The 11791-nt window shown below is 47.8% G+C and overlaps 1 protein-coding gene across 2 annotated transcripts in view; it reads left to right on the forward strand.

Annotated features, from left to right (window-relative positions):
- Nucleotides 1-3072: 3072 nt before the first annotated feature.
- Arfgap3 (ADP ribosylation factor GTPase activating protein 3) overlaps nt 3073-11791 on the forward strand; it is a 51860-nt gene continuing 43141 nt past the window's right edge. For both annotated transcript variants that reach the window (XM_013348896.2, XM_005354444.2), the window contains exons 1-2: nt 3073-3223; nt 9909-10027. In XM_013348896.2, the coding sequence (XP_013204350.1) occupies nt 3155-3223; nt 9909-10027 (188 nt within the window). In that variant the 5' untranslated portion in view covers nt 3073-3154. The remainder of the gene's footprint in view (nt 3224-9908; nt 10028-11791) is intronic.

The raw sequence follows: 11791 nt of genomic DNA on the forward strand, positions 1-11791 counted from the left end.
TGTAGACCAGGCTGGTCTCGAACTCACAGAGATCCGCCTGCCTCTGCCTCCCGAGTGCTGGGATTAAAGGCGTGCGCCACCACCGCCTGGCCAGATTAGATATTTTATTTATCAAACAAGTTGCCACTTATTTAGATTCTCTAGAAGCTTGGTGTTGAACATTTGGCAAAGATATAAGATGAAAGGTAAAGCCACCAGTGAATGAGAAAGCAGGTTTGTTTTAAGTGGGAAAAGGCAGGTCTATTTCAGGCTGAGCAAGCAGGGAAGGGTTTCTGCTTGAAGTGGGTGCCTCTGGCGGGCCCTGCCAAGGCATGCCACTAAGCAAACACACCCAAGTCAGTGTGAGAAGGAATTAGAGACAACGACCTGAGTAGAAGGTGAGAGACGAGGCAAAGAGAATGAACTCTCAGACCTTAAAGATCCAGTTGGGGTGTGCTGTAGGGTGTGCCCACTGAGCTTTCCTGACCAAGAATGCTATATGTAGAAATCCTCAATAATATGACTGTGCAGCCCCACACTCCTAAGTGTCATTGACTCAGCAGAAAGGGAGACTATCAGGAGACTCAGTATTCACTTAAGCCGGAATTTGGCACTCATACCCCTCAGAGGAAACTTCAATGTTGTGGCTAGTCCATTGGCAGATGACCTCATTTGTGGCAATAATGGTCTTTTGTTTATGTATGGTGTGACCGGAAGTGGAAAAACTCACACAAGGATAGGTTCTCTGGGGTATGAGGCCTGCTTCCTCGTTGTTCAAATATGATCTTTAACAGCATAGGGTCATTTTTTTTTCTTAAAGATTTATTTATTTATTATGTATACAACATTCCTTCCATGTATGCTTGCCCGCCAGAAGAGGGCACCAGATCTCATTACAGATGGTTGTGAGCCACCATGCGGTTGCTGGGAATTGAACTCAGGACCTCTGGAATAGCAGTCAGTGCTCTTAACCTCTGAGCCATCTCTCCAGACCAGCATAGGGTCATTTTGAGCCAAATGTTTTGTTTTTAAATCTAAGGAAAGGAACAGCATGGAAATATAGTGTGAAGTTGATGCCCTATTAGATCAGCAGAGAAGAAAAGCTATGCCCATTTCAGGGATGCCCTCTAGCGAGCAACAAGCAGATCCAAAATTTGTAAATATGATAAATGTACAAGAATTCTGCAAGGCAGAAGCTGATGAAGACAACATCTATAGTGTATTATTCTCTTACATTGAAATCTATAATAATTACATATATGATCCATTGTGAGAGGTGCAGTTTAATCTCATAAAGCCCAACCTCCCACAATCTAAAATACTGCGAGAACAATATGTATATTGCAGGTGCTAGGTATATTTATTAAGATGAGCCTCTCCACTGACACAAATAATTCCAATCAGACAAAATCAGACTGAATAAATGATGCCCACGTTTAATGCAGCAGCTCCCCCCGCCCCAGCATGACAAGCAGCCTAAATAGCCTGTGGGAGTGGTCAGCACTTGGTGGGCATTCCCGGAGGTGGAGTCCGGACCAAGGGGAGGGGGCTTCCAAATATGGATGCCGGGTATTACAGCAGGACGTACAGAAAAAGAAGTGAAATCTACAGAAGAGGCTTTTGTCGTTTTTGGAGAAGTCGGAAAAAGAGATGTATTATTAACACCCGCCGTGGTTTGGACCCACCTGCCAAGGTCCACTTCGTGCGGTTTCCTAACACTGACAGCATGCAGCACGGGGCCAGAGAGAAGAGAGATGGCAAGGAGCATTACATGGGAAAGACAAAGGAAGTTAGAGATGGGAGGACATGGCTAAGCAGACCCTTCTGGAACAGGAATGTGGTTCAGTGGGCAGTGTGCGCTTGCTTAGCATATGCAAAGCCTTGAGTTCGATCCTGAACAAAGAGGCCAAACACACAACTGTTCCCACCCTGTCTGGGCCTTCTTTCAGGTGTCTCCTTACTGCTGCTACCCTTTGATCCTTGTGGGGTTTTTGGTTGTTTTGGATCCAGCTCTGGGTTAGTGAGTGCACAGCTTTTGTGAGGTGCCAGTTTCCCTGAGGGTGTGCAGACGTCCCGGAAAGTATTCCCAACTTCACACCAAGTCCCCTTTCCGAATATCCCTGAAGCTCCTGTGCCGCTCCGGTCCGCATGTTTCAACCCCACCTCCTCCGTACAAGCTAGGAAATGACTAAAGTCGCCTGGTTGAGAAGCAGCCAGCCGAACCGGGAAGAAGCTGGGCATTGCACTCAACACCAAAACCTGTTTTTCTTCTATTGTGCCCTACCTGAGGCCATGTTTGTCAGCTGCTCCTTGCTGACCCTTGTAAAAGAGGCACCTGCTCCCGAGCTCAAGCCTTCTAGCTACTAATGTTATTCGAGGTTTAGATGGCGCCCCAAGCACTATACAGTCATGTTTCTGGTCTTTCTAGACGTCTCAGTTCTGATCGTGTCAGAACCTGTGGCCTAGAGGCGGGCACTCTCTCCACTGACAGAACAATTTATAGTTACAAGATTACCGAACCGGTATGGCACAGCGCAGACCTGTAATCCCAGCACGCAGGAAGCTGATACTGGAAGATCTCCAGGTCAAGTGCAGCCTGGGGACTACACAGTAGGTTCTAGGCTAGCCTAGCTTCACCGGAGAGAGGAGAAAATGAGACAGCACAGACTTTCATTCACGGCTTAGCTTTAGCGGAGAACGAGAGTACAAACAAACGTTCCTCCACTGCTTCTCTCCAGGCCGTGAGGATGGATGGGACCCGCTGGCTCTGCCACCCAATAGGAAGAACGTATGACCGTGGCCGTGGGAGGAGCCGGCAGCGAGATGCTGGCGGGTACGGTGGGTAAGCGCGCTGCCCCCTGCGCAAACCCTGGCGCTTCTGTCCTACACAGCAGACTAGCACTGAGAGCTGAAGGACTGCAGAAAGGAGACGCTACGTCCGCGCATGCGCCTGCCGCCCCGGGCCTCTAGGTGAGAACCCGGAGGGTCCTGACGCGTGGAGCGTCAGAGCGAGGAAGAACGGCGCGTGCGCCCGCTTTGTGGGCGGAGTCTATGTGCGGAGGGGCGTGGTCCTCGTCACGCGCAGCCCCGCCCCTCGGTCTCCGGGAGGCGGCAACCGCTTCTCCTTGTCTCTTCCCGGTTGTCGGGGATTGCCTCACCTCGGTTCTTGGTGACCATGGGGGACCCCAGCAAGCAGGACATCCTGGCCATCTTCAAGCGCCTACGTTCTGTGCCCACTAATAAGGTAACGGCCCCAGGCGGGCTCGGGACCCCACGGCTCGCTGGACCCCGGTGTGGCCACGGCCATGGGAGGAGCCGCCCGGCCTGTGACACGTCGCACTGTGGGCCTGGCAGCCGCCGCTCCCCAACCTTCTCCAGCGAGGGGCGGAAGAGGGGGGCACACACCAGGGGCTTGGCAACGGAGTACGGGGTCCAGTGAGAGCCTGGCTAGAGGCCCTAGGGGCCTAGGGAGGACTTGAGACATGGGCATCTAGAGGATGTACAGAAGCACAGAGCAGAACACCTGGGAGCACAGAGAGGGCTGGGGCATGGACGTCTGGGGTGTCCCGCACCGGAGGACAGAGCACCTGGGCGTAGTAGACAGGGGATGGCCGCATGGGCATCTGGAGATGTCTAGGGCAGAGAGAGAACTGGGGTATGGCCTCTCGGGATGGCCAGGATCAGAGGCCAGTACCTGGGGATTCGGAGAGAGAGAACCGGTTCATGGCATCTAGGGGTGCCTAGGTCTGGAGACCAGAGCACCTTGACCCAGAAGCACAGACAAGGTGGGGTGGGGAGAGCAGGGAGTGGAAGTTCGCCTGTCCATTGGATAGCTGATCTCTGAGAAAGCTGGAGAGGCATACACTCTGGCTCCCGTGAGCTGAGGGGGAACACTACAGCCACCTAGACCAGGGGGAAGCATGTCTAGGGGTCAGAACATTAAATGTGCTGGGCTCTGGGAAAGAAGGAATTATCCCCACCATGGACCTTGTCTTTAGTATTTCTCAGGACTGATGACCTGTTAGATCCTGATCCCATTGTCCTTTGATGGCATCCCGTTTCCAGATCCAGTAAAGCTAAGGTTCTCTGCCCTGGATGCCAGCTTTCTGTGTTTCTAAGGAAGTCCACCAAAGTTCACCTTCATCCCTTCAGAGGTTGAGGTCCACCCCTCCAATTTTTTTTCCCTGTAAGCGTCCCCACCCCACCCCCACACTGTACCTCATAACGCTCAGCACGTGGCAGGCAGTGTTGTTATGATACACAGGGTTAAAGTGACCACTTCCCTGGGATGACGGAGTAGGGTGGAACCTGGAGAGTACAAAGGGCTGTCGTGTCACCGTGGACTCTCCCCACCCTCTTGGAGTTCAGTCTGGTCGCTACCTCCACCTCCAAGGAAACATCTGGTAACCGAGCACAGCCATGAGTCCTGAACTGGTGTCCTAGAAAGTTCCAATGTTTTACAAAACCCAGGCATTTTAGGTCTTGATGGTGGGAGTCCAGGTTTTTATAGGCTTCTAGTGAGGGAAATGGTTAATTGGGGTGATAATGTCTGGTGAGTGCAGGAACGAGGAGACAGCTTCCAGGCACTCTCCAGTGTCTGTTGCTTTACTATTTCCTTGATTTTTCTTCAAATGAAGATTGATCTGTGTGTAGCAGGGACTTGCTTGTTACCACACACAATTGGATGTGCAGCTGGAGGGTGGGAATTGCATACGCTAGTGCTTTCTCTCCCCGTCACACCAGTATGTATTCTCTTTGAAGTCCTCAGAAAGACGCTGCTAAATAAGAAAGATAAAAAGCAAGAAACAGCAACAAAAAGGGAAGGTGTTCCCTTTAAATAAAAAGTCAGTGTCATGATACCAAGAGACACTTTTAAGGAACCCATGTTGGCTTGCTTGCATATTAAAATGTCGTTGGTCATGGTGGCATATGCTGCAATCCCACCACTTGGGAGGTGAAGCCAGAAAGATCAGAAGTTCAGGGGCAGCCTTAGCTACATAGCAAGTTCTAGCGTGCCTGGGCTACATGAGACTCTCTCTCAAAAAAATTAAAATTATTGTCCATGGGCATGATGGTACATACTTACAATTCCAGCCCTTGGGAGTCTGAGACAGTTGTTTTTCCAGTAGTTAAAGAACAGCTTAAGCTATGTAGTGGATTTCTGGTTAGTCTGGTTACAAAATGAGACCTGCCTTAAAATGTACACACACACCACACACACACATACTATATATATATATATACATATATATATATATGTATATATATATATGGGGGAGGGGTGCTGCTGTGTTCTAGCTTTATCACGCTGAAGCACATACCTTGTCCACTTTACACTTTATTTTCATTGTCTGAGAATGTGATTATGAATTGGATCTAACCAAAAGGGTGGTTGTAAAGATTAGATTAGATGATCCAAGAAAACCCTGTTGTGACTTTAGTCTACATGAATGAAGCCATTGTTTCCATTTTATTCTAAGAGCACACCTGTAGATATATTATGTCCTGTAATATGATTTGTTTGTTTGTTTTTTGAGACAGGGTTTCTCTGTGTAGCCCTGGCTGTCCTGGAACTAGCTCTGTAGGCCAGGCTAGCCTCAAACTCACAGAGATCTGCCTGCCTTTACCTTCAGAGTGCTGGGCTTAAAGGTGTGCACCACCACCGCCTAGCTTGTGATAAGATTTCTAAAGCAAGATGCCAGAGTAGCTTCTGGTCATGTCTCATGGTACTTGGCTCTGCTTTATGGTCTTGGCTTGAAACTGTTGATGATGAAATGGCTTGAAGCCATGAAGAACAGTAAAAACTCGTTTTAATTGCTAGAAGGACTGGTTAACAACAAGCTCCTCCCTTTTTCTGTAGTACTGGGATTTGAACCTAGGGCCTTGTGTATTCTAGACAAACACTTTGCCATTGAGCTGTAGCTCCCCCACTCACCTCTCTCTCTCTCTCTCTCTCTCTCTCTCTCTCTCTCTCTCTCTCTCTCTCTCTCTCTCTCTCTCTTCCTTTTGTTGTTTTGTTTCTGAGACAGGTTCTTTCTGTGTAGCTAGCTTTAAACTCACTATGTAACTCCGGGCTGGCCTTGAATTTTGCAATCCCCCTGCCACAGCCTTCTGAATGATGAAATTACAAGAATATGTCATTATGCCTGGCTTAACAACATTTTTTAAAACACTTAGCCGGCGATGGTGGTACACGCCTTTAATCCCAGCACTTGGGAGGCAGAGGCAGGCGGATCTCTGTGAGTTCGAGACCAGCCTGGTCTACAGAGCTAGTTTCAGGACAGGCTCCAAAGCCACAGAGAAACCCTGTCTCGAAAAACCAAATAAATAAATAAATAAATAAATAAATAAACAAACAAACACTTAGGTTGAGGCAGACGGATTGGCAAATTCAAGGCTAGACCACATAGCAAGGTCCTTTCACAAATGACAATTTAAAAATTAAATAAGTACCAATGTATAAAGACTCATCTGAGCTTATAAGGGCCTTCCCTGAAAGTAAACTGTGCTGTAATAGAGCTGTAGGCCTGGTATAGTGCTGTACACTTTTAATTCCAGAACCTGGAGGGAGAGGCAGGAGGATCAGGAGTTCAAAGTCATCTACAGCTACAGAACAAATGAGTTACAGGAGACCCTGTCTAGAAAAGAGGGGGGTAATAAAAAAGGAACCCTAAAATGCATAAGTCAGAAAAGGCAAAAAGAAAGCAACTACATTGGCTGTATTGGAATTCGCCATCCGCATTGCCTTGGTTGTGACAGCAGGCTGCTTGGGTGAGTGGCCTCTGCCCACAGGCTGCTTCCCGGTGTTTGTTCAGCACCCACGTGTGCATTGCCGTGTAAAGCACTGAGGACATTTACGCTGAAGGTATAGACATGACATGTGCCTTCGAGACGCCTGCAGTGGGGTGAAAATAGAAGATGTGGGGCTGGGGAGATGGCTCAGCAGTGAAGACTGAGTGCTGCCCTTGCACAGAGCCTAAGTCAGGTTCCCAGCACCCGTGCCAGGTGCTCACAGCCACTCCAGTCCCAAGGGATTCAGTGCCTCTTTCCTCCAAGGATAGCTGTACTCATGCCTACACACGCACACATGCGCAATTTAGAATAACTCTTTTAAAAAGTAAACAGGGATAGAAAGGTTGCTCAGTGGTTAAGAGCTCTTAATAATGCTCTTACAGAGGACCTGGGTTTGGTTCTGGCATCCACATGGTGGCTCACAACCATTCATAACTACAGCTCCAGGGGCACCAATGTCCTCTTTGGCCTCTGCCGACACCAGACACACATGTGGTACATAGACAGACATAAAACATTCATAAAATGAAGTAGTGTTTAAAGTAGATGAAGGGCTTCATTTGTTGTGCTGTCTGATATGGGAGACACTGGTGAAATGCTAGGGGTAGGTGCCAAGAACACAAATCACTTTAGCTGAAATCAGCCTTGAATTTCTGATTCCCCTGCCTCCACTTCCCAGGCATGTCCCACTATTCCTGCCCTGGTTCCTGTATCTCAGCTCTGATGTCTGATTGTTTCCTTATTCTCCCTAAAATGATGGTGAAGGCCAGCTATTAATTTGTAAAATGCTGAAAATAGAGAGGTTATGCCCTTGTTTGAAAAGCCTCAAGAATTTCAACACGGAACTGCAGAACATTCAGCCTGCCCCAGGCCTGCTAAGGCAGCAGGAGATTTCCCAGGGGTCCTAGGCAGTGGGGTGGCTGAGGCCATGCATCCCTTCACCTAAAGCCATAGGATCAGATAACGAGTTGTCTTACCCACTAGACCATGGGGGCAGGGACAGCACAGGATAGGAAATGCACAGCTGCTTCCCCAGCACTGTTTAATGTCTGTGCCTATCTCTCCCCTCATGACCAGCGCCTCACAGGACAGCACTTGGCCGTCAGGGACTAGGTCTCGGTGTGTACTGGTAGACTTACGATGCCGTCCACTCCTGTGTACCTTGGCTTCTGTTACAGTGTCTGACACGTAGCCCAGTGAGTCACTGTCCACTCTCCAAGCCTGCTGTCACTCCACACCCGCTGTCGCTGGTCAGCCTGAGTCCAGCATGGCGACAGCTATTCAGCAGCTTGTAGTTTCTCTTGCTTCCTAAGGCTGCAAGCAGCTGAGGGTAGTGTTCACTTTATAAAATGTGTCTAAAGTATGTCGGAAGGGGGGGGCTGAAAAATATTAAAGCTAATTTCCTGTTTGTGAAAAAATGTAATTGCTATTCCGATTTGAATTAACTATAAATATTAAATTCCATGGGAGACACTGTGTGATTATTTATTTATTTATTTTGGGTGGTGGTGGGGTCACATGAGTATCATGGTATGCTTTTCATGACCTGCTTGTGTAGGTCAGAGGACAGCTTGAGGGATTCATTTCTTTCCTCCCACCATGAAGATCCGGAAATTGAACTTAGGTCATCATCAAGCTTGGCAGCAAGCAAGCACCTTTACCCACTGAGCCCTCCAGGTGCCCAGCACTGTGTATCTTTAAATAGCTCTGTGCACGTGTTATCAGATAGAGTGTTTTCTCTCATCATCATGGAGGGGTCAGGTGGCAGTTTTTGAGCTGGCAATAAGTTGGTGTGCTGTTTACTTGGTTAGCAAACATTTGCTGAGTGCCTATGAGAAAAGACTAATTGATAAGAGTCGTGGGAGGTAAATATCCAGAACCGTTCAGCCAGCACGAAACACCTGTGCTAATAGAGAAAACAGGTAACAGGGAAGGCCCAGCCCTGTAGGAACTCCCCGTGCCCACAGAGTGGAGGACACATTCTGTTGTCTGACCATGTGTCTAGCAGTTCTCAAAGCGCCCTGGATTGGCGGTTGGGATAGCCGTGTTTCAGAGAGGAACACTGGAGTAACTCCCAGACTTAGCATCTTCCATCCACAGACATGTTCCCCACATGGGTTCTGAGGTCAGGAGCAGAGTGACTTGGCCGGCTAGTGGGTTGTATCTGTGATGCCGCTCATGTCTGTCATCTGAGCAATCACTCCATCTGCTGATGTGGGCAGGCCTCCACTCTCCACAGCTGTTCAGCAAGGGCCTCACTTGCCACTTGAGCCTGTCCCCAGGGCTCTCTTGAGTGTCCTTGAGAAACTGTATCTGGTTTCTCCCAGAGGTGGTGACCCAGTGGTGACAGCGGTGTCGAGGCCAGTGGCAGAAGTGGTAGATTGTCCTCCCACCTCATTCTCCAAGGCACCTTGGTAAAGTGAGGCAGAAATTGCACAAGGATATGATTATTAAGAGGTGGGGGATGATTGAGCATCTGGCTAGTGCCCCCTCCTTCTCAGGCAGAGAGAGAGACTCACACCCAGAAGCCTGCTATGTGGGTGACAACCGCTGCCCCCGTGATGGGATGGGACAGAGTCCTGTTCCTCAGCAACATGCATTTATGTGCTAAGGGTCCCTACTGACAGTTCTGAGAGAAGCAGTATTTGAGATAAATCTATATTTTTACTGTATTTAATTAATGTAGCTTTGTATTATTACAGTCATCATCATTATAAAAGAAATGTGAGCATTTGGAAAGCCTAGGTGACATCCTTTCTCTTCCTGTGTGCGTATGTCCATGTGAATGTGTGGGCACACATGCGTTCATGTGTGTGTGGAGTCCAGACGACAACCTCTGCGGTCAGCAGTCATTCCTCAGATGCCACCCACTTTGTTTCTTTGAGGCAGGGTCTCTCACTGGCCTGCACTTGCCAAGTAGGTGATCTGTCAGTCTGTGCCTCCCTAGCAACAGGTAAGCACAGCCAGCTGGTCCCCCGCCCCCACCGTGGGCTCTAGGGGTGGACAGCATGCAGATCCTCATGCCTGCAAGGCCAGGTCTCTGGTGTAAAGTGTGAGTGTCCCCCTCCAACCTCCTGAATGACTCGCCGACTGATGTCAGTTAGTTGCCGACCACATTTAATGTCTTTTTCTTTCAGGTATGTTTTGACTGCGGTGCTAAAAACCCCAGCTGGGCAAGCATAACCTTCGGGGTGTTTCTTTGCATCGACTGCTCAGGGTCACACCGGTCACTTGGTGTTCACTTGAGTTTTATCCGGTAAGTGAACTTTCTTTCCCTCGCGGGCTGGAGAAACTGCACTGTTACGTGGGTGCATACAGTACTTGCCTCCCTCCTGGAGACAATACCTGGCAGGAAGAATTTAAAGGATAAAATGTTAGTCATCTTTAGTCTGAGACTCTGGTTCCAGAATGTTTGGAATGTGCTAGAATGTCTTTGTCTCTTTTTATTTTATTATTGTTATTATTACTATTATTAGAATTACTACTATTACTACTACTACTAGTTTTTTTGAGACAAGGTTTCTCTTTGTAGTCCTGACTGTCCTGGAACTCAGAGATCCTCTGCCTCCTAAATGCTAGGATTAAAGGTGTGCATCACCACTTCCCAGATTCTTTTTATTTTATTTTTTTTATTTACTTAGTTCATTTTTCATTTTTGAAACAGGGTCTCTCTATGTAGACCAGGCTTACCTTACAACCGACAGAGGTCCATCTGCCTCTACTTTCCAAGCACTGGGATCAAAGGTGTCACCATGCCTGGTTCCTATTTCTTCTTTAAATGTTGAAGGATTTAATGGCCAGTCAAATTTTTTTTATCTATTCCACTTTTTCTTATTGTGATATAAGACACAAATAATACAGATATATAGTTTGCCTTTCTTCATGTACAGCTCAGGGTTCTTAAATGTTTTGACTTGTGACTGTCATGCCTATCTCCTTCACTGTTTTTGCTTTTTTATTAGTGGCATTGAACCTGGGGCCCCACACTTGCAAGGGAAATACTTTACCACTGAACTACAAGCCCCAGCCCTCCACCCATTACTTTAACATTTAAAATTTTTATGTATTTATTTGTATGTGTATGGGTATTTTGCATATGTGTGTGTGTAGTGTGTGTGTGTATGTGTGTGTATGTGTGTGTTCATTCTGTATGTGTCTGGCCTTTGGAAGCCAGAAGGTACCAGATTCCCTTGGAACTGGAGTTGTAGAAGGTGAGGTGCCGTGTGAGTTCTGGGAATCAAACCCAGGTCCTCTGCAGGAGCAATCAATGCTCTTAAACCACTGAGCCTTCTCTCCAGCACACTCTCCCCCAGCTCCTGGAACTCACTTTATAAGTCAGGCTGACCTCAAACTCACAGAGATCCATCCGCCTCTGCCTCCTAAGTGCTGGGATTAAAGGTGTGCGCCACTGATGCCTAGCTGTGCTGACTGGTTTTATGTCAGCCTGACACAAACCAGCATCATTTTGGAAGAAGGAACTTTGATTCAGAAAATGCCTCCACCAAATTGGCCTGTAAGCAAGCCTGTGATGCATTTTTTCAATGTTTCCCCCTGCTGTCTTTAAACTCTATGATTTGCCTACTTTAATACTTCCTGTGCTAGTTTCTAATGTGTTCCTGTGCTGAAACACCATCTCCAAGAGCAACTTAAGAAAGTTAATTTTGGGGCTGGAGAGATGGCTCAGCAGTTAAGAGTACTAGCTGCTCTTCCAAAGATCCTGAGTTCAATTCACAGCAACCACATGGTGGCTCACAACCATCTGTAATAATATCTGGTGTCCTCTTCTGGCCTGCAGGCATACATTCAGGAAGAACACTGTATAGATAATAAATAAATAAACCTTAAAAAAATTAAAAAAAGAAAATTAATTTTGGCTGAGGGTTCCAGAGAAAGAGTCCATAATGGTGAAAAAAAATCATACTGGAAACCGGGCGGTGGTGGCACATGCCTTTAATCCCAGCACTTGGGAGGCAGAGGCAGGCGGATCTCTGTGAGTTCGAGACCAGCCTGGTCTACAAGA

Source organism: Microtus ochrogaster, chromosome 15 (genome assembly GCF_000317375.1).
Source record: "Microtus ochrogaster isolate Prairie Vole_2 chromosome 15, MicOch1.0, whole genome shotgun sequence".
NCBI lineage: Eukaryota > Metazoa > Chordata > Mammalia > Rodentia > Cricetidae > Microtus > Microtus ochrogaster.